The sequence below is a fragment of the Asterias rubens genome, chromosome 5 (assembly GCF_902459465.1).
Source record: "Asterias rubens chromosome 5, eAstRub1.3, whole genome shotgun sequence".
NCBI classification, from domain to species: Eukaryota; Metazoa; Echinodermata; class Asteroidea; order Forcipulatida; family Asteriidae; genus Asterias; species Asterias rubens.
The window spans coordinates 10,697,978-10,721,783 of NC_047066.1; the positions used below are offsets into that span (position 1 = coordinate 10,697,978).

The following is a 23,806-nucleotide window of genomic DNA, read 5'->3' on the forward strand; positions in this document are numbered from 1 at the left end:
TGAGTTTTGAGTGCTTTATATTGCTTTTTTTAAAAAGCTTTAGTGCAGAGTGCTAATCACTTTACGCCTTTCTTAACATTTATGCATGAGGTACGTCACAAAGCTAATCCAAAACGAGGCGATGGGCCCAGCCACTGCAAGCGATTGGGGACGTGCGCCCATAGCCTCATTTTGGGTAAGAATTATGACGTCATGCATAAATATTAAGAGAGGTGTACTCAGACACAGCCTATAGATTTCTGTATTATGGACAAGTTAAATTAAATAAAGGCAAGATCTATTTGGCTTAATTTATTATTTCACCAGAAATTTCTCTTTGAGATACTCAAACCAAGCAGAAATTCCTCCTCACAACTAACAAGTTTTCAAAAATTAATTTCTGTTCATCAAGCCGTTTGAGCTGATAACAACCTAAGTTTATTTTTTGACCTTCAGAAACTTTGTTGAATAAATACTAGAAGCAATATTAGGACAGGGCTCGAATTTTACACTGGACAGCAGGCCCCAGTTTTTTGTCATGGGCCAGTAAACTTGCCCTGACGGTCTTATGTTTTTCAATTGAATAACATCACACGTACTTCACTGTGTCTACATACACATCAAATTATTATTGATATAGGTCAAGTTTTTTGTAACTGGTACTTAGGTCACAAGAAATTAATTAATGAGCATGCTGATACGTCAGCCCATCTCAGCGCTTTGGTAAAAGCAATGGGGACAAGCGGAAATCTCACTGGTATGTTTAACCCTGTTCCTTCATGTAACGTCTCCGCAAACTTTACCATCATATCTTTCTAACCCAGCGTGCTTCTTACTGTTGGGAATCTCCTGCAGTCGATTTCACGAAACGCTAGGATTAATCCTAACTCGAGTTAGGATAAGTAACCCGTCCAAACTTAGGATGGGTTTAATGCGTCCTACGTCTTTGGATATGGAACTGAACTCATCCTAAGTCCTAAGATTAATCCTGAAGTTATGAAGAGTTTGGTGAAATCGACGGCAGGTACCTTGTAGGGTGTTTACCATTTTTCTGGCCCGTATTTGTCTGACGTGCACGCCCACAGTGCATGGGATGGTTCCTCAATGGCTTGTTGCTTACTGTTGAGAATCTCCTGGTACCTTGTAGATTGTTTACCAGTTTTCTGGTCCGTATTTGTCTGGCGTGCACGCCCACAGCGCATGAGATGGTTCTTCAATGGCTTGTTGCTTCTGGTTAACCTTCTGAAGTCTTGATGCCAGCGCCATAATTATCTCAAAGAGTAGATTATGACTCAAGCTCTTCATGCGTGGATTCTCTGCCACCTGGTAAATTAGCAAATAAATATAATTATTTCCAGTTCAAAGTTAACGTATAGTTGAAGGGTTTTGATTCCTTTTATAGACCAAGTTTTTGGCCATTTACAATGACATTAAAGACACAGGACACTATTGGTAATTGTCAAAGACTAGTCTTCTCACTTGGTGTACATGTAGCTCAACATATACAAAAAATAACAAACCTGTGAAATTTTGAGCTCAATCAGTCGTCGAAGTTGCGAGACAATAATGAAAGAAAAAACACCCTTGTCACACGAAGTTGTGTGGTTTCAGATGCTTGATTTCGCGACCTCAAATTCTAAATCTGAGGTCTCGAAATCAAGTTTGTAAAAATTTCTCACAATGTTTTATACTATCAACCTCTCCCCATTACTCATTACCATAAAGGTTTTATGCTAATAATTATTTTGAGTAATTACCAAAAGTGTTCACTGCCTTTAATCCCTACGCATTGTGAATGAAGATGTACGTAACACAATTAACCTGTAGAAGTTTCAGCTTATAAGTCGTCAAGTTAACAAAACAAAAAATTAAAATCAAAGAGTAATGTTTTCAGGAGAGTCCTGCAAATCTCTTTTACAGCGTGCTAAATAAAACACAACAAATATTTTCTTGAAATTGTGTTACTCATTTCTCAAAAAAACCCAGCCCCTTTAAAAAAACAACCCATACCTAAAGACCAGTATTCTCACTTGGCCCATCCCAACATGCATAAAAAACAATTCTGTGAAAATTTTTACTCAATTGGTCATCGAAGTTGTGAAAGAATAATGAAAAAAAAAACACCCTTGTTGCACAAATTTGTGTACTTTCAGATGCCTAATAAAAGGCTCTAGTACTGACTATCTTTCAATATACGAATGAGAAACTACCTCTTTCTCAAAAACTATGTTAATTCAGAGGGAGCCAATTCTCACAATGTTTTATAGTATCAACAGCTCTCTCATTGCTTGTTACCAAATAAATTGTTATGCTAACAATTACTTTGAGTATTTACCAATAGTGGCCAGTGCCTTTATGGAACCAAAAACATCTGCACTAACTGCATAAATACCTTGGTGAAGTTCCTAACGATGATCTTCAAGGCGTGGTCTTTCATATCCTTCGCTCCAACTCTATCAGCAGCGTCTAGGATCTGTACTACATTCTGCACAGATATATTGATCTCAAGGTTCTCTTTGCAGAACGCCTGCAGGCGGTTGTTACAAAAACTGTAGTAGTCTGGTGCCGAGAAGAGATATCTGGGAGGAGATTTGTCAAGGAACATCAAATGAATTCCATCTTGGTTTGCAAAATCTAAATAGTTTGTGATCACTTTGTTTATATGCGACCAGAATGATGGTATGACAAGCCTGGCTGATACTCGGTGGTAATCCAGCCTTGCATGGTATTTGTTTAGATGGTCTCCGCAAACTCCAACAAGGGGATATAAATGCCAAGCTTACAACAGCCAGTCTCTCTCGTACAAACATTGGTTTGACGGCTATTATAATGAAGTGACAAGTCAAGAAGGTGTGATTCAGAAACTAGACAGGAATACTTATTCTAGTACTTTCGAAATCAGGGAATGGCTTGGTAGGAATTAAATCTACATCCGTGTGATTGCAAGTCCTGCCGTATAACCGCTTGACCACTGTGTTACCAGCGTGTATCTTTGTGAGGCAGTTGCAAGTGACACCTTGATAGATCGGCCACAAAATCTTCACAGATTGAAATAAATACATAAATCGATAAATTTGCTGGTTATGTGGAAGCATTTTTCTGATACAATGCAAAGGATACAGAGAGTCCTCTGGTGGCATAGAGACAGCACCGTAGTAGATGTACTGCAGTAGAGAATCAAACGCCTGCCTGGATGGGATCATATCACCAATGCTGATCTGTAGAGAGACAATAAATATGTCTCAGTTAAAGGAACTGAACATGTTTGTATCTCATCATAAGCATAAAATAAATGAAAACTTGGGCTCAATCGGTCATTGAAGTTGCGAGAAAATGATGAAAGAAAAAACACCCTTGTTGGACGAATTTGTGTGCTTTCAGATAGGAATAAAAGACTTTTAGCTAGAAGTCTTTTATTATTTTAGTGAGAAATTACCTCTTTCTCAAAAACGATGTAACTTCAGAGGGAGTCGTTTCCCACAATGTTTTATACTATTAACAGCTCTCCAATGCTCAACACCAAGTCAGTTTTTTAGTTAATATGTGTTTTGAGTAATTACCAAACGTGTACCTTCCCTTTAACACATGAAGTTAACAGCAGACATAAGGCCAAGTAAAAAAAAAAACATGTTTCGCGTCCCCGCCCGCTTCCTTTTTACAGGACGCCTCCTTTTTTATTTTATTTTTTATTTAATTTTTTTTATGCACATTTTTTTTTATTTTTTTTTTTTTTAAATAGGGTTATTTTAAATGATCTCAGTGAATGCCTCGACAAAATTGTTTCATTTATGTTTTGTGTATTTCAGCAGTAGAAAAAACAATGGATATTTGACATTTTAACAAAGAATGGCGGCCATCTTGAAATAAAAATAAAAAAATAAAAAGCCCCTCTTCCTCCTTTTTTTGAAAAACCCGGACGTGAAACATGTTTTCTTTTTTACTCGGCCTAATAATATTAGCGAAAAGATGGTAGAACAGATGAGGCCATCAGACATGCAACCTTGTACAAAAAAAGAGGAAATTGCTGACCATACCAAATGTTTTACAGTATCTTTCAATTTTCTACAACAATTCTTGTAAGATGTATACCAAGGCTATCTTGCTAACTGTTTTAAGTCTTTTAAACTTGAAGATAAATACAGGCTTTAGGCTTTTCTATCAAATGTTTAAAAAATGTTGTTTTAATATTTGATGAAGTTACAATTATTTTTTTTTAATATTTGATGAACGTATTACTAGCACTGTGGTTGTCAATTTAAGTCTACTTTGTAATCAACTATCTAAAAAACTGTTAACTTAAAAACACACACAAAAATGAAGGGGAAAAAGGAATAGACCACAGTAAACTGAACTCTTTTGTTTGTAGGATACAGCCATTATTCTTACATTCACAGTGTCATCTTCCGTCATAAAGGATCTAAACATTGCCTCAAAGAAGCTGCTTCTAGCTGCGAGTACAGCTTTGTGGGCCGGTATCGGTTTGCCATCCAGCATCAGGGTGATGTCTGCATACTCCTGTCCGAGTTTACCCTTTAAGAAAGACTCCATGTCTTGCTCTAGAGACGTCTCAACTGAAAACAGGATGGAAGAAGAAAATATCATTTAAAGGCACTGGACACTATTGGTAATTGTCAAAGACCAGTATTCTCACTTGGTGTATCTCAACATATGCATATAATAAAAAACCTGTGAAAATTTGAACTCAATTGGTCGTTGAAGTTGCAAGATAATAATGTAAGAAAAACTGTCACACGAAGTTGTGTGCTTTCAGATGCTTGATTTCGGGACCTCAAAATCTAATTCTGAGGTCTCAAAATCAAATTCGTGGAAAATTACTTCTTTCACGAAAACTACGTTATTTCAGATAGACCTGTTACTCACAATGTTTTATACTACAAACAGCTCTCCATTGCTTGTTACCAAGTAAGTTTTTAAGGTAACAATTATTTTGAGTAATTACCAATAGTGTCCACTGCCTTTAACATGTGGAGCTTAAATATCTTAGTCTTTTTCCATTTGCTCTGAAACTGGACCCTGCCAATAACCATTTTCCAATAACAGTAATAATGTAGACTTGTTTAAAACACCCCTTACAAATATTCTGCCTTTTCATTGGTTTAGAGCACGTCACATGATATGTCTTAGTTTAACTAGATGGCGGACGTGTGATAGTGCATCGTTTGCCGTGTGATAGTCCGACAACTATCACACAGCGTGCAGTACCCAGACGTCTTTTTACCCAACTTGAACCAATCAGTTATGCATCTGTGTCTCTGAATCGCGCGTACGAACAGTACGTGTACGAAAATGATAAATAGTCTGTTGGGGTGTTATAAAACAAGTATTGACTGCTTTAACTCATGCTATGGTTAAAACTACGACTCCCTGGGTGATCTCCGGACCGTTCCATTTTCCCTCGACTGCGCCTCGGGAAAATAGAAGGCTCCGGGGATCACCTCGGGGTCGTAGTTTTAACCATAGCGCTCGAAGCAATCAATATTTGTATAATAGCGCATGTATCCACCAAAGGTGCTCAAGATGCTTGAACAGAGAAAGACACTTTTTTAAAGAAGTTATAATGATTTATGAGACCGATTTATGCAGCACCTTAATGGTTTACAAGGTGCTCGACCCACTGAGCAGCCCCTACTCCCCACCCCTTACCCCCAATCACTCACATGATTTATTAAAATCAGGCATCTTCTCATGCTGGTAAGGCCTTCCTGATGCTAGCTGCCTCCTTCGGACTACCTCTACCATGAGTGGTTGACTCAGACATTCAAACTCTTTACTCATCACGATGGTGCTGTAGTTGCTCTCTTTCACTACAAAGTTCATGCAGAATTCCTGCCGAAGACATCATCACAACAATGAGAGATTGGAAAGGTTTGCGGTAACACCGTGTAATGACTATCTCTTAATGAGTTGGGGTTGTTCTAAAAAGAACCGTTGGTTTCAACTAGACGTTTCGATCAGTATGCTCTGATTGTCATCTGGAGAAAGAAGACAATCAGAGCATACTGATCGAAACAAAGAGTTGAACCAAAAAATCTTTTCAAAACCACCCCAACTCATTAGACATAGTCATTACATGGTGTTACCGCAAACCTTTCCATATCGTATTTCGACCATGCAAAGTTTCAAATCCTACTTAATCGAGAGATTTGTCGAAGGGTATCCATTATTAAAGGGTTTGGGTAATTTTTGTACAACACAAAACACAAAACATCTACAGATTTATATAAATCTTTAAAGATAATGATGATAGAAAGCTTCCCTTAAAATATTGCTTGCTGAGGTGCTATAGTTTTTGAGAAATTAGAAAAACAATCTCACAAAATAGTTTTTGCGCCAGTGAGACGTAAACTATTTATGTTCAACGGATTTACGTGACTCTCCTGAACACATTGCTCTGTGATTTCTTCTTTTTTTTTCTCTAAAAAAATTGCGAACAAATGAGGCTGAAACTTCAACAGTCTTCAACAGTGAGTATGGATTAATGTCGTGGCTAAAAACTTAAAGAAGGTATCAAAACCCTTTAACTAATACTGGATTCTTATGTCGCACTTTATCACACTCCTAGGGGCATATCCAGAGTGGACACACGCATGAAACCAAAGTAATCAGGTAATGCAATGCATACAAACTAATACAAAGCATAAAGCTCAACACCAACCAAAGTATTTTTTTACTATTGGTGGCGTTAATTTTCAAATCTATAGTCTGGTGCTTGAAAGTATGCATAAATCATAGAGTTATATATAAGAACTAGAGGGCGCACGAGTGATGCTTCGTGCACAAACGCCACGGGACCGCAAGATGACAAGCGCATCATTCTGCACGCGCATTGAATATGAAATACACGTTTGAGATTTTTTTTATTGAACGCTCTCGCGATGCTGTTTGTTCAACTTACAAAATGGCCGCACAAACACACGCTGTGAGATGCCAGTTTTGTCAACTTAGAAAATGGCCGCCTGCGCACATGCCGGAGCGCGTATATAGGCCAGTGCGCCCTCTAGTTCTTATATATAACTCTATGGCATAAATAGTGACTAGGAGAATAGGTCCCATGCAAACACTGAACGACCTGTCGTATCTCCACTTAAAATTACCTTTATTAAGTCCAGCTTGAGTTTGCTTGCTCCTTGTAAAACTTGCAGCACGTTGCAGTGTGTGATTGAAACTGATAGGTAGTGAATACACATGTGCTCTAGACGGCTCATTGAGAACTGTGTTACAAACATTAAAAATTGTATTGCCCGTTATTCACTAAAATAAATTTTATAAAAATGTTGTTCTCTGAAAGATTCCTTCCATACAATGCTGCTTAAGAAACATACAAAACCTGTATGCCATAGACAATGCACAAAATAAATAATGATAACAAATAATTGTTTTTATATTATTGCTGATGGTAGTGGAAGTGATTTAAGGTTGGGCTCCTGACAATGATAGACTTTTAGTTTTAAATTAACTAACACTTATCGATTGGTTCACTTACTTAATTAAAAGCTTAAAACTTTCTCAAATCTATTAAAATAGCTATTTAAAAATTTCAATCTAAATTTTCAAGTCAAATTGGACCAATAAGCAGGACGTTGCAGGTTCAAGTCCCACTTTAGTAAATTTGTCTTTGTTCACCAAATTATAATGAGAGAATTTGTTACAAGTGTTAGATAGGTATTTACCTCCAGAGCGAGTTTGTAAACATCCATGAGAAGGAGCAGGAATTCTGTGGTCTTGTCTGAAGAGTCTGCAAAATAAAACAACGAGAAACAAATAGAAATATTTCAATCTGGCTTAAAGGCAGTGGACACTATTGGTAAATACTCAAAATAATAGTTAGCATAAAACCTTACTTGGTAACGAGTAATAGGGAGAGGTTAATAGTATAAAACATTGTGAGAAAAAGCTCCCTCTGAAGTGACATAGTTTTTGAGAAAGAAGCAGTTTTCCAGATTTAGAATTTGAGGTCTCGAAATCAAGCATCTGAAAGCACACATGTGACCATGGTGTATCAAGGGTGTTTTTTCTTTCATTAATATCTCGCAACTTTGATGACCGATTGAGCTCAAATTTTCACAAGTTTGTTATTTTATGCATATGTTGAGATACACACTGTACACCAACTGTGAAGGCTAGTCTTTGACAATTACCAATAGTGTCCACTGCCTTTAAAGGTAGGGTCATACGTACAGTATTAAAAAAATCAATATGGTTGGGACCAACTTGGTCCGGAAGTTTGAATATGAGCAAAATTTACACAGCCTACAATGTATATAGTCTGGTTAAATGCTGACTTAATCACAATTAGTTCTTATCAAGGATTAATGATAAGGAAACGGGATTCCAAACATGTTATAAAAAGATTGGACCCCTTCATCGAGATCCTTTCATCAGGGATTTCTGATCAGAGGTTCTGTGATCCAGATGATGGATTCTTACTTTGTATGCCTTGTGGTCTGTGATCTGCTTTGTCTGTATACACAAACCATAGTAACAACTGGAATGCTTCCGGCCTTGTATTCTTGATGGGAATCTGCAGAGATTTCTTCAAGTTTTTGCCCTTGCGGACTTCTTCATCTCTTTCTGGACTTGAAATACTCTCATCTGGAGCACTTTCACCCTGAAAAAGAAAACAAAAATTGTTTTCAGAAAAAGGTGATCCCCTGGCTGCCACATCCCAGGTTGTATTATAAACTTGGTTGTGGCTACACAGCAGTTAACGGTTTTATAGCTTTTGACTGGCACCCCCTAAACAAATATATTAACAACACAGGGAGATCGCCAACACAGGGCTTAATACCTCAGTTGGTAGAGCGCTGGAATGTTAATCCAGAGATTGTTGGTTCAAATTCTGCTCTAGTCACTTTGTCTTGGTTCTACCCCAAATCATTTAAAAACTCATCTAGTCAGTTCCCCTGTGATTTATTATTTGAATATTCGATTAGAGCAGGCTATTAAAAATTTTCAGATGACCAAACACAGTTGACATGGTTAAAGTCAAAACCATCTCTAATAAATCACACAGAGTGTCAGCATTGTAATATTCATGCACCCAGTTCTCAAAAAGCACCCATTATACACTTACTGCAGGTACACTAGGCTATGCTTAAGACCCGTTTATAAGGCACCTATTAAAGTTTTTTATGGTTGGCTGCAGATTGCAGCCAATGGCGAACCCCCTTCTCATAACGACTTGATGGCTTTATGGTCCTATCCGAAGGAAGAAAGCAATTATGCTTAAGTGTCTTGCTTAAAGCCAGAAGGTGTCATGAACGAGACCCAAATCCACAGTTTGACACTGAACACCAGAATGCAAGTCCGGATGATTTACATGTATAGACACAGTTATAAAGAAAGATGCAAGAAAAGTTACATGTGAAAGTCTCCGCTGAATACAGTGCATCATTGCTGAGAAAACAGCAAAAAAATGTGATGGTATTTTCATAAGAACGTCAAATCCATCCAAGTTTTGCGAGGTGACAGCGTGTACCAACCGCATCTCTGACTACTACTGCATAATTACTGCACACTGTAGGTGTTTTGTGCATGAACAACTCTTTGTAACAGGGGTGGTAATAGTGCACGGTGCTTGATCACAAGAACCATCTCTACCCTCGCAGGTACCCATTTATACTCCTGGGTGAAGAGAAGCAATTCTTGCTGAAGGACACAAGTGTCATAACCGGGATTCAAACCCACACTCTGATGACTTAAAAAGCCAATAAAGGATGATCTCAATATGTCAACTATTACCTTTTTATGGCCAAATAGACATCGCAGATACCGGTTAATAACCATTTTACTATCAAAATTTGCATTGAGTAATAAATATCTCGAGTCAAAAAAGCACCTGGCCGCATGGCTTTTTCAGCCGAGAGTCAAAAATGGCTTATCTATTATAATGACCCTGGACGCCAGTGACGAATTTCCGCTATTGGTTTTGAACACAGTTCTCCAGCTTTGGCATTTCCACACCAAATAGCCGCCACTGACGTCACGATTCCTTTGTCGCGCGGGTTTGTTTGACCCCACGTTTTTCAAAAATTTGGCTCAGAGCGTTCTGGAGAATACCCATTTTTACCATGTTTTAACGTGAGGTAAGAGACTCGTTATATTTTTTATGTTTCCTGGATGGACTGCAGCTGTTAGAAAACTGTAATAACTATATATTTGAGATCATCCTTTATTGGCTGTTTAAACCACCAGAACTTGAATTTGATGCTTTAAACAACTTTGCCATGACACCATACTCTACACAAGTTGAAAGTTATGAAAAACAAGCATGCAAGTATGAACATGAAAACATTAAACAAAGAGCTTTACATTTCATGTTAAAAAGAGCTTTATATTTTGGTTTTGGCAAAAAGCCTGGTCAAATCGGGTCTCTAACAAGTATCAAAAATTTGTATACATCAACCATCCAAAGACAATGCAAAGATTCACTGATCAACTGTTTAAAAGCTTCTAAAACAGTGTATTTGTCTAATTTTAAATGACTGTATATTATTGATCTTCAAAAGGTTTATGTCAGGAGGAAGCTGTTATTTAACTGACCTGTTCTGCCGCTTGTCTCTCTTTAGCTTGGGATATTTTGTTCCTGAGGTAGCGACATCTTGGAACAATGATGGCTGCATGTCCAGGAACTACTGTACTATTCTAAAAGAATCAAAGAGGAAATAATTATAAGTGACACAAAACAAAATAATAAATTATTAGTTTAATATGGATGATAAGTTAAGCCTCCTTTTTTTTCTTTTAATGAAAAAAAAAGGATACATTTCAACGATCTCAGGAAAAAAAAACATTATTTGAAAAATAGCCCAGCCTAACAAAACAGCAGCCAGTAACTTTTTTTTTTGTTCTTTTTTGTCTGTTATGAAGTAAATTTTTGCATGCCCTCGAGTAAGTACAGTTTCAAGTTTCATAGTGTAAATGTTTGTTCTACTTAAGAATAGTTTGTTATTCAGTAATTAAACAAAAAATATCTTTACTGTTATGAGCATCGACATAGCAAATTTCCATTTTATGGACAATTATTGAATTGAATCGAGTGGTTTTATGTGTGAGCTCTTAATTGGCAATAGTCTTCTGTAATGAAAGGGTTAACTCACCTCGCCCACAAGGAATTCCACATCAGTAAATTGCTGACTCAGCAGAAGACGTCCAAAGTCATCCTTCAGGGTACATCTTGGGTATGATGCAAACTGGAGAAGAAATAAAATCAACCACTTACATATCCACCTTGTTTAATGTTGCTTACTGTAATTGTTCTACATGTATGTCTAATTTTCCTTTACTGTGTGTGGTTCCCCTCTTGTGCGCTCTATAAGCACCTTACAAATATTTTTAATTTTTAATATTATACATTTCAATTAATTGCAGTTTAGGAGCACTAAGCAGAAAATAACTTTTCCTGACAAATTTATTTGCTAAGCTCAGTACCAGCCACAAGCAATGTACAAAACTCAATATTTCTCTCAGTCAACTGGTTTTGCTGGTTTTAATAAAACAATAACAGGCTAAAGTTTATGGATTGATATAAATTTAAAAATTGTCCAGGAGCATGTTTCATGGTCGAACGATATACAAAATCTCATTAAATATTATCATTATTATGGAAATTACAGAATTTCTTTGGAACTAATCTACTGGAAAAGAATAATGAAGTAAAAACATTATTCTTTGTTGCGTGTGTTACAAATTGGAACTGGGTTTTTTTCCTTCTCAAAGTGAAGTTGATCAGGGCCCAATTTAGTAGAGCAGCTTTTAAGCACAAAAAATAGCTAAGCGCAACAAAACTTTTTAAAGCAGAATAAGGTTATCGGCCAAACTACCATGTCATGTGTACAACTTGTGACTGGTATCCTGCTCATTTCTACTTAGCAGAAAACTGTAAAGCAGTATTGTCTGCCTAAGCAGCTCTTTGAAACTAGGCCGTTTTGTGGATTCCGACAGGGCATTGAGGGCCAGCTGTCAGTGGAAAAACGAAAAAGGAGACCAGATTTAAGTTTGCTTAGAAGCTGAAGGACGGGGTTACCTGAAATAACCGTGACAAATATATGAGGTAACTTCCTCCGTGACAAATGACCAACTGACTGATGAACAGTCGCCAGAATTAGGACGACAGGAAAGAACGTTGTGGAGAATGGGAGTACACTAGTCCCCCTTCAAGACCCTAAAGGAACATCTCTTGTGGTTTTATCTTTTAAAGAGATGTTATTTGATGATTCAAGAGAATTTAATCTAAATTATATTTCGTCCTTGGGAAAAAAAGTAGGAACATTGTAGTATACAGAAATTGGGACGACAGGAAAGAATGCTGTGGAGAATGGGAGTACACTAGTCCCCCTTCAAGACCCTAAAGGAACATCTCTTGTGGTTTTATATTTTAAACAGATGTCATTTCGATGATTCAAGAGAATTTAATCTAAATGATAGTTGGTCCTATAGATAAATGTCAGGCCTGGAATTTCATCTTTAAAAGGACAAGGTCGTTTTCATTTTGCAAGGGCACTTCCGTTGGAAAAGCTTAACTTCTACAGGGAATTTTTGAATGGGCACCAAGGCCAAGAAAAGGTGACATTGACAGCTGTGGCTTCCGTTGCCTGCGTGTCATTCTAGGTCTGAAAACTAGAAGCATTTTATAGAGTACAAGGCCGACCTATTCAGTTGCATGGCATAGGCTTTACTACTCTGTTTCAGGCTATTTAATCACACATCTTTTGATTTTTTTAAGCGGCCAAAAAGAAATCAGTAATCAAACTAGACAAGAAAGAATATCATGCCCGCTAACATTAGCAGCTATCAATCAGGTGGATTTTGTTTAGCAATCAGGAAGATTGCGTGTACAACAGTCAGGGATGAAAAGGATCTTTATAATGGAGATTTTGTTCACCAGAACAAGGAACGTGTATGAGACTTCATGAAATCAGCTTAAATACCATGTCACAAGTATATTTCTGCTAAGCAGACAATTGGTAAGCAACATTTTCTGCTGAAGCACCTCTATGAATCCGGGCCACAGGGTCGACTTTAGAGCTGCTTAAGCCGAATAAGTAGCTAACACACAACGGTGTATTTGGGTAAAAAAACAAAAAATTTACAACATTTTGCTTCCCAGAATAATTTTTCCAGCCAAATTACCATGGTCTCAAGTACCATTTATGGCTGGTATCCTGCTCAATTGTGCTTAGCAGAAAATTGTCAAGCAGTATTTTCTGTTGAAGGAGGTCAATGAAATTGAGCCCTGGATTAAAATACTCCAGTAAGATATAAAACAATAGAAATTGAAATAAAATAAACTTAGACGGCAACTTTTCATTTTGGATAATATACAACCATAAAAGTAAGACCATGAAACTACGACCATGCCTTTGAAACAAAAGATAAAATCCTACCTGGAATCTATACATCTCTGAGCTTCGGACGTTGTTGTCGACTGCTCCGCCAAAGATAAACATCGCATCACAGATGACAGCTGCGGCATGGAACAGTCTACCTGTTGGACTCTGAGTGAACAGAAACAAAAGAACAAAAAGAGTAAAGAAACCAGGCTTCATTTTCCACTTTCCGCCACGTGACATTGCTACACCTATCCCTGCCTTCAGTTCAAGGGAGGGGTGGGTATAAACCCTTATCAACTTGATATCTAGCAGATTGCTGCTCGTCTGGCGCCAATTTCATAGAGCTGCTAAGCACACAAATTTGCTTAGCGTGAAATTTCTTCCTTAATAAAAACAGGATTACCAACCAAATTTCTTCTTGTTGCATGGGGTATTCAGCTGTAGTTTGCTTATAATCCTGAAAATCACAGGGATATTTCGGTTGGTAATCCTGTTTTATCAAGGCAGAAATTTCATGCTAAGCAATTTTTGTGCTAAGCAGCTCTATGAAATTGGGCCCTGGTAGGTGTGTTCCGAAAGTGTTGCCTAGACGTAGACTTCCTCTTTTTCGCCGTTACAGACTTATTGCATTGTCTCAGAAGTGTCTCTTGGGTAGCTATATACACATAAGGGATTCTAAACCGAGCCGGGATGGATAATTACTAACATATGGACTCTGCTTTAGGAATTAGAGAGTCCTGGATGCACTATGAATTGCGGTTTACAATGAAAACCCCCATCATTGTTTTCATTCTATTCTCATTCGGATTTTCTTTAATGCAAAAAAATTGGTTTTGACAAAGTTAGAACAGAAAGAGAACGACTGCCTGCAGGTACCTTTGATATGTCGATTATGAGTGCTGGAATCCCACTGGTGAACGGGGAGCCAAACTAAGAAGTCTGAGAATGAACACATTCCAACTGACAGGCAGCTTTCTTTAAAGGAACCTGAAATATCGCACCAAGCGTTATTCAAGCTTGACTTGTCTAATGATCGTCATGATAAGGCTTTGGGTTCACCATGAAATGAATTTCATTGGTCAAGTTGATGTTGTTTTCATCATAAGGAAGCCGGTGCTCAGGTGCTTATTCAAAACAATGCATGCTGGCTATAGATACCAGCCATATAAGATTACAGGTAAGGCATGACACCTGGGCCCAATTTCATAAAGCCTGTAAGCACAAAAACTTGCATAGCAAAGAATAGTATTGCTTAGCAGAAACAGGTTACAAGCACAAATTACATTAAATTTATCTTGTTGCTGGTGCCCGACTCAATTTTTGCTTAGCAAAGATATTTTTTTTAGCAGTGTTTTCTGCTTTACAGCTTTATGAAACAGAATTCTGTGGTTATAGCCATGAAATTGGGCCCAGTAAAGAGCTGCTTTCATAGCTACTACCGGTAGTTACATTTTCACTTACTAAAATTAGATTCAGGAATGAGATTGACAAATGTGACACTTCCTCCAATGCCTTTTCACAGCCTTGTCATAATTATAAAGGCAACTGTAAAACATTTGTCCGCAAAGCAATCTTTGAAACTGTAACAACCTGCTGTAATACAATATTATTACACATTCAACGGTAGACTTCTTGGTCATGCTCCCTGAAGGCACGACTAGGATCATTATAGATCAAATTAACACATCCTGAGAACCAGACTATATTAGTAATTATGTCCCAAGCGTCTCTTTTGTGGCTCTATGGCTCTACAGACTAACACAGAGGAACCATAAACCCCATAGCAATGAAAACAAGGGCCCAATTTCATAGAGCTGCTTTCGGTAACTGCACTGTAGCAGAAATATTAGCTTAGGTGTAAGCATTTTTGTGGAGAATGAGTGATTGTAAGTGCAGAATTCGGTGGTAAGCAGAGCCATGAAGTTGGGCCCTGGTAAGGACTGAAAACCAAACCCACATGCAAGGCTCAACAGATGGGAATCGAAATTGGGTCCACAAAGGTGAAAGGCAGGTACAAAAAAACCACTGAGCCAAGTTGATCCCGTTATAGATAACACTGAAATTCAAATGCACACAGATTGAAGATGGTTTGGAGACAGTGAGAAATATGCTGTTACATTTATTAGCGATTTATTAAAGACACTGGACACTAATGGTAATTGTCAAAGACCAGTCTTCTCACTTGCTGTATCTCAACATATGCATAAAATAACAAACCTGTGAAAATTTGAGCTCAATCGGTCGTCGAAGTTGCAAGATAATGAAAGAAAAGACACCCTTGTCACAGGAAGTTGTGTGCGTTCAGATGCCTGATTTTGAGACCTCAAATTCTAGTATCTGAGGTCTCGAAATCAAATTCGTGGAAAATTACTTCTTTCTCGGAAACTATGTTACTTCAGAGGGAGCTGTTTCACACAGTGTATTATACTATCAATAGCTCCCCATTACTTGTTACAAAGTAAGGTTTTATGCTAATAATTATTTTGAGTAATTACCAATAGTGTCCACTGCCTTCTAATATAGTCTTTTTTTTCCTGCGTTTTTCTGAGGTTCAACTTTACCTGACTGTCTGAGGAAACCTTGATCACTTGCCACTCTTCAGCATCCAAATCATAGCTGCGGAAATCAAGAAGAACAAACAAGCTTTATTATTCCGGAACAATTCCGCAAAGAAAAACGAAACTGAGTCACGATACCTGTAATCGTATGTCACCACTCTCATCCAATCCTGAATTCAATCACTCTTAAAGAGACCAGATATGTAAGTCATGGTTTGATGATGGATTGGATGAGTGGAAGGCCCTCTTTGGAAACCACAAAACCTTGTTATTTTTCTAAGATGGCTGAACTATTGGTTTTAAAGGTTTGTTTGTATGTATATACATGTAGTATTTTTTGTAATTCTTGGTGTCTTTTTTGCTCCCCTTAAAAAAAAAAAAATCAGTGGGCATTTATTGTGGCTTGAACACCATTGTTTTACCTTTTCTATTCTAGTTATTGATTGCATTATTTATTATTTTGCATGTAGCTCTTGTACCATTTTTAAGATTAAATGCTTTTTAATACCATTGTAACATTCTAGCAATTTGGTCAGTGGCCACAAATGGCATGACAATAAACCAATACCAAACCAATACCAAACCACTGTTTGAGCTTAGGCACTGTTAGTTATTTGAAAAACATTCCCTTTTGATACAAGGTTTCAAACAGACAGATGGAGCCTAAATCGAAGCTGAAGCCAAAGCTGTGGTTTCAAACAGGGCCTAATAAGGTCATGCCAAAATTGGCGTCTATGGCTAGGGCTTCGCACAACTGTTGCTAATGGTGTTGCTAAGGATGTCCAATATTTTAACGCATAATGATAATAATAATAATAATAATAATAATAATTTGGGGGGCTAATCATACTTACTCGCAGCTGTCACAAGTGATCTAGTACTGTAAATAACCCATGTGTATTTTTTATATTTCCCTCATTTATTTTATTGGTCAAGAGTTTAGAGATCCAATGAATATTCATTTAGTTCTGTGATGCAGTCAGTGAACTACAGTTGAGTGAACAAGTCCTTATTTGGGAAGACATGAGTGGGCTGATGTACATGTAGGGTGTATGTGTGTACATTGAGAGGTGACTATTGTTCTGTAGAGTGGGTGCCATGGTTGGGTGAGTTTAAGAATTCCTTGCAGCCTTAGTTTAGGGTGTGGTTGGTCATTCCAAGATCTGCTATCAGGGAGGTCACACATATTGCAGGAGCTGGTTATGTGACAGCAGCTAAGAGCTGAATTGCGAAGGACGCGGCGCGGCGGCTATGACGTGTTCGAGAAGCATGCATGCAAGGGCCCAGCCACATCAACACATTATGACCACGGAGCACAGCCAAGATCGAAAGTGTTTGATTTTTCCTGAGGGAGTAAAAGCAGGTGGTCTGGAAAACCCTCGTGGCACAGCAGAGAACCAACGCACAACTCAACTCACATATGGCCCTGACCGGGAATCGAACTGGGATCACCTTGGTGAGAGACGAAAAGCCATACCATGCCGCAATGATGCGGTGTTCCAGCTGTAGTCTTTAATGTAGCCCTAGCCACCAATAGACCGATCCATGAAGCTCCGCCCCGTTGCATATTGACCAATCACAACCTAATGCGCAACCAAAAAGTGCGACAATATAAAGTCCGACATGCGTGTGCATATGCTTGGCGCGCGCGGCAGAGTTGTGCTGAATGGCAATGGAGAGGCTTAAGTTTTCTTGCTCATACATACATGCACCGTGGGCGAGAGCCTAATGGATCAGTCCATTAAGACACAGCCTTAGGCCGTATCTGAATTAGCGTCTACAGCTTAGGCTGTTGCTAATGGTGTTGCTAAGCAGTGTTCTAGCCAGAAAAAAATTATAGGGCAGGGGCATTACAAAAAGTCTTAAATTGCGAGCGCGTAGCGCGACGCCATTACGGCGATCGCAATGTTTAAACAACATCGCTTACCTTGCAGAAAAAAAATCATCACATCGGCGAATGTTTGCCGCTTGCCGCTGCAACACACACGTGAAGCCATAGAAAAGCTGCCAAACCAATTTCTACAAAGCAACTGTAGAATGTATGCAGTATAAGGTTGCCAACAGTGACATCATGTAGGCGAATCCTGAGTGCGATGGTTTATGACCTTGTAGGACGAGATTGGTACCTAAATATATTATGAACAAAAACACGTGCGAATTTGCCGCTTTCATACCATGCGTGCGTGGAGTTCATGCTGCATGCTGCTATTGATGACGATGTCATGTGGCAACTTTTGAATGCTTTTTCGACGCTGTTGTCACAGCGAGACGGTAAGCAACGCTGTGAATGTGCGTCGCAAAAATATTTTGGATTACAAAAAAAACAGAAAAATAACAGAAAAACACACCAGAAATTTTCTCACAAGTTAAAAAAACAAAGAAAAACAATTTTAATGATTACAATGTGTATTTTTATTATAGCGTATCGATAGTGCATCGGCTGATCGAAAGAGTGTCAGAACTTTTCGATAGCGTGTTGGCCCGGCACGCTATTTAATGCCTGGCTAGAACGCTGTTGCTAAGGACGTCCTATACCTCAACTCATTGAGGACCCAGAAATCTAGCTGTAGCAGCTATTTCGGACACGGCCTAAGAATCATTATAGGTATTTATAAAATTGCTTTTGTTGTTGTGAGGTTTAGAGCTGCCAATATGGCCAAAGGCTGGCTAATATCTAGAGACCAATGTAATTGATAGTAAAAACCACATCCAACAATTCTTATTTGGTAACAGACTAACACAGAGGAACCATAAACCCCATAGCAATGAAAACAAGGGCCCAATTTCATAGAGCTGCTTTCGGTAACTGCACTGTAGCAGAACTGTTAGCTTAGGTGTAAGCATATTTCACAGGTGAGCAACAAAATTAGGCAGTCATCTTGCGCGTTCACCATGGATTCGCATTGTGAAGTCTGTGTTAATCTTTATTGTGCAGTAAGCAGAAGGTTAATATGCTTTTTGTGTGCGTACAAATAGCAGTGCAATGAAATGGAAACTCGCCAAGTAAGCACAAAATCGCCTGTTGTATCTGGGCCCAATTTCATAAAGCCTGTAAGCACAACAAATTTGTTCAGCATGAAATTTCTTCCTTGATAAAAACAGGACTACCAACCAAATTTCCACGTGGTTTTCAAGATAAGCAAGCAACAGCTGAATACCAGTAACAAGCAATATGCAACAAATGGAAATTTGGTTGGTAATCTTGGTTTTATCAAGGAAGAAATTTCATGCTGAGCAAATTTTTGTGCTTACAGGCTTTATGAAATTGGGCCCTGTGCACTTCTTCACTGAGAAAATTCATGTGAAAATTCATTTATCGGAATTCATCAGTTACAGTTTGTCAAATATGAAAATAAAAGGATAAATATGCTTGAGAATAAAATAACTGCAACCTTTGGGAAAGGCGTCTCATAAATATAAACATTAACATCCCCCAAAGGGTTTTCATAACTTACAAGTATTGGTCACTTGGCAGCGTGTTATCTGCTGCTCCTCCAAAAACATACAGATGGCGTTCATGGGCCACCATAGTGTGACCGTAACGACGCTGGGGCGGTGGTGGGGTACCCTTCAAGACATGGTCTGACTGAATCTTTCTCCACCTGAAGTGAAAAACATAAAATAAAGTTGTAGATTGAATAAGGGAATAAAATAACATAACAAATAATAATAATAGTGGCAATTTACAATTCACCATGTCTGTTTAAAAGACACTCCTGGCGCAGGAGAGATGCAGAAGCAAGATTGCAATGAATTACATAGTTAAGCACAAAAATAAATTTTCAAATGGGTTTTGAAGCTGGAATAAGTAGTGACTTGTCAGAGATTTGGGATTAAAGAGTGGCGACGAGTTCTTCAAGAGCCGTTTAAGAAAGGGTCACTAATCTTTAATTCCCATTCATAAACGCTCTTTTGTTAAATGAAAAAGCAAAAAAAATATCACAATTACAGACAATCTGTGACAATCTGTTTCATTAGCGAATTTTTGAGGTCAAACATTTTCAAAAAGTGTTTAAAAATGCTGTTTTGTGCGCATTGGGTGGCTATTATATATTGCGTTCTGTGAAAGTAAATTAGCAGACATGAGTTTGCGCGCCAAACAAGCTAGCTGGTCTTAAACACCCCTATGTGACATGCTCTCCAACAATAGGAATATTGTTGAATAATGAGTTATACTTGTACAAGTTCTGAGAAAAAAAAACTACAGAAAAATCACTTGGGTGGGATTCGAGCCCACGACCTTTGCATTTGCAATAGCAGTAGTATTACCACTAGACCATCGAGCAAGCCCAGCGGCTAGAGGCAGTTTGAATCCTATATAAATGAAATGACACAGAGCCAAAAATATCTGATGAGTACTGTGCTTGACTTCCTCAATAATTCTGACTCAACTTTTAAGCTGTGAAATATAGAAGTTCTCGGTTTGTAATATTCATCAAATGATTCAAATGAGTTCTCCCTTTTCTATTACATGAACGTGACCGTTAGGGAACTGCTGCAAATCCACAATCTGCGACCATGGGCCAAGTATACATGTAGCTGAGCACAACAATAAAATAAACTTTCCAGCAAAAAACCCTGCAGAACTGATAAGCGTGAACTGATAAGTGTATCGGTTAGCAATAAAAAACACACCAAATCACTCATTTCCAATCAAGCTTATAAAAGATAGTACCTCACCTCTTCTCCATGAAACAGAACCTGTATAGGTCATTGGTGATCTTGGCGCCACTCTGTCCGGAGAAGACGAACATGCTGTCCCTGGCCACAGCCACAGGGAAGTTGCAACAGGTCGGCGGGTTATCACCTTCCTGCTGAATCTAAATGGCAAAAAAAAAAAGAATTACAATTGGGAATGAAATCGTCACACAAAAAAAAAAAAGACTCATTCCCAGTGCAGCTGTCATACAAGGGTAAACATGTGGGAGAATCCGACTGTGACTTTTGTTTCTAAAAACAAGTCCGCATGCTTATAACCTTTTGAAATGTGTTTGATGGCTCAATACTCTTCGAGGCATATGCTCAGACAAAGCATACATTTATCTGTTAGGTCATCCTACGCTGCACTTTTCCCCAATCCACACAGAGTGACCCTTTGAGACTATACAGCTGACCTTATCAAAGGTCATTTAAGGTCATCAAGGGAAGACAATTATCATTGTACGGCCTCTGTTTGCCGAGTTTATTAAGCAGGCAATGAAGACCTTAGTCTGGCCCATGGAGTATCTTAGCATGCAATCTGCTGTGAGTGAAGACAGGGAATAAGGCCGGGTCACTGACATCTATAATCCCAGCCAGACTCCGATAGCCGGGTGATTTTCATCAACTCGTCTTGAGACACGCGTCTGTTTATGACTAATTCTTAGCACAGCAGCGAGAGACAACATTTCCAATTACGGCATCAAGGGTGGCTTGTTTTGTATTGGGTTTTTTCCCCCCGACTTTGTAACCATAATATTCAACTGATGATGAAATCATAACATTAGGTCTTAAAATCCAGGTCAGAGTGGTGAAAGATTGTAGAAGCCACCTGTGCGTCGGCACGGCTTACTGGCACCACGTCATGAAAGTGCAAAAATCAAAGGAGCCCGATCAGGAAAAAACCCTGTTACTACATGTACATGACTTTATCTAGTATGATGTCACATACCAGTTATGATGTCATCGAGGTCAAGGTGGTGAAAGATTTGCAGACCTGGAGTTTCATCTTGGAAAGGGCAAGGTCGTTTTCATTTTGAAAAGAGCGCTTTCATTGGGAAATCTTAAAAGTCAATGGGAAACTTTTGAAGGGTCACCAAGGCCAAGACAGGGGCAACGGAGGCAATGGCCTCCATGTAATTCCAGGCCTGCATGGGTTTGGGAAACCACTTGTAGGTCAGAATCGGTATTTCTAGCTCCTACAATTGTCTTATCAATAAAGCAACAGTAAAAGGCAAACATGTTACATGTAAGTTTTGAACCCCCCCCAGATATATTAGTAAAACTCACGGCCTCTAAAACAGAACAGTGCCCTCTTTGACAGAGTTGGCACAACTCATTTCTCAACTAGATACAGTCTAATTGTACGTACATAAAATATCTCTTTTGAGTTGTGATGAATCTGAAACAACATGGCATTTCAATCATTACGTCATGTACGTTTTTAACAGAATCACCACAACTCAAATGTAGATTTCATGTCCATGGTCCTACCACAAACCTAACTAGAATACATTGTAAAAAAGCTCTGTACATTGTTTTTGTTTACAACTTCAGTCTCCTGACGATGAGACTACATGTAATAAAGAAGTCACTTCGCGGTAGTGAAGTTCATAACTAAAGCTACAGTATGACAGTAGTACTCCCAGCAGACTTTCTATCTCCCACTCAGGTTAGTAGTTTATAAGTAGGACAGTTCTTTTCAGAACTAAGAAGTCTCCAGAATAAATCAAAAAAACTACTCTGCAGTAGTAGAATATACAGCAAGACAAGTTCTCTAAAAGAACATAATCTACCTGGCAGGTTGATAGTTACATGATGTTACCGCAAACCAAAAATATATTCACAGTCGAAGTCATCTAAAAACTCATTTGAAAACATAAGACCACTGGACTTGAATCCAGTTAATAATAATAATAATAAATTACATTTATATAGCGCATAATATGAATTAACATCTCTATGCGCTTTACAAAACAACAAATTACAATTACAACAGAAATATAAACATAAATAACAGAAAAAATACACATACTTATACAAAATATGGAATTGAATCATGAGTTAACAAGCCCACCACCAAAATCACTGGCCTCCGGCCTGGGGTCCAGTGTAAAATTCAAGCCCTGTGGTGTGATGAGTAACTACAATCAGAATTATTTATAACGTGTGTTTACTTATAGAGACATGACTTGGCTTAAAGCCATTGGACACTTTCGGTAAACAGTATTGTCAAAGGCCCACACTCCGTGTATCACAACTTATATATAAAATAACAAACCTGTGAAAATTTAGGCTCAATTGGTAATCGGAGTCGGGAGAAAATAACGGGAAAACCCACCCTTGTTTCCGCACGTTTCGCCTGGTCATGACATGTGTTTAAAATAAATCCGTAATTCTCGATATCGAGAATTGATGTTGTTTTAATGTTTTCTAAAAAAAGTAAAGCATTTCATGGAATAATACTTCAAGAGATGTCTTTCACCACTACCTTCTGTAAACCCTGTAAGTTATTTGTAAATCTGTGAACTTTTATTTTGTTTAATGTTCCGAAAGTGTCCAATGGCTTTAAGGCCAATATGTTTCACCGACAAGAGCATACCGGTGCACATGGCACATGATTAAGTACTGAGTGATAAATCCTAATCTCTCAGACATCTTTCATGTCTTTTACAATGTCTGGGACACTCATCACAACTAGAAGAGAAACTACACTTGTGTGTACACGTGATGTCAAACTGAATCTATGAAAGTTGCATCTTACATCTTAAAGGGTTTCCAAGGGTACTTGTTGGACAACACAAAACACAAACGTCCACTGATTTACACGGTTGAAAGATAATGATGGTAGAACATAGAAAGTTTTCCTTAAAATATCACTAGCTGAGTTGCTGCAGTTTTTGACAAATGAGTAAAACATTTTCACCAACATTATTTTTCGGTTCAATGCATGCAGTCAGATAAAAATTATTCTAGCACATGTAAATTACAGATTTACGCAACTATATGCCCAATTTAAGCATTCCCCAATCTTAACTTTTAAAAGCGATCAGCATTCTGGCCCCCATCTTCCTTTCCTATTCCTACAAGCTTTTCCTAATCAATATTATGGAACTCTTTAAGCTTTCATTAATCCAATCATTAGATCTGCAAGGTTCCTCTACTTCGAAGTTGGTGACCAGAAGCTCGATGAAACTTTGCCGAGGCAAGCTTTAACGT

At 38.2% G+C, this 23,806-nt stretch overlaps 1 protein-coding gene across 1 annotated transcript in view; it reads right to left on the minus strand.

Annotated features, from left to right (window-relative positions):
* Positions 1-929: 929 nt before the first annotated feature.
* The window catches only part of LOC117290381 (leucine-zipper-like transcriptional regulator 1), a 60,050-nt gene continuing 37,173 nt past the window's right edge, over positions 930-23,806 (minus strand). The window contains exons 8-21 of the mRNA XM_033771749.1: positions 20,570-20,709; positions 19,345-19,491; positions 15,893-15,947; positions 13,386-13,496; positions 11,100-11,192; positions 10,543-10,644; positions 8,428-8,608; positions 7,671-7,735; positions 7,095-7,211; positions 5,658-5,826; positions 4,366-4,550; positions 3,100-3,197; positions 2,372-2,558; positions 930-1,302 (exon numbers count right to left, since the gene is read on the minus strand). Of these exons, the coding sequence (XP_033627640.1) occupies positions 1,132-1,302; positions 2,372-2,558; positions 3,100-3,197; positions 4,366-4,550; positions 5,658-5,826; positions 7,095-7,211; positions 7,671-7,735; positions 8,428-8,608; positions 10,543-10,644; positions 11,100-11,192; positions 13,386-13,496; positions 15,893-15,947; positions 19,345-19,491; positions 20,570-20,709 (1,821 nt within the window). The 3' untranslated portion in view covers positions 930-1,131. The remainder of the gene's footprint in view (positions 1,303-2,371; positions 2,559-3,099; positions 3,198-4,365; positions 4,551-5,657; positions 5,827-7,094; positions 7,212-7,670; positions 7,736-8,427; positions 8,609-10,542; positions 10,645-11,099; positions 11,193-13,385; positions 13,497-15,892; positions 15,948-19,344; positions 19,492-20,569; positions 20,710-23,806) is intronic.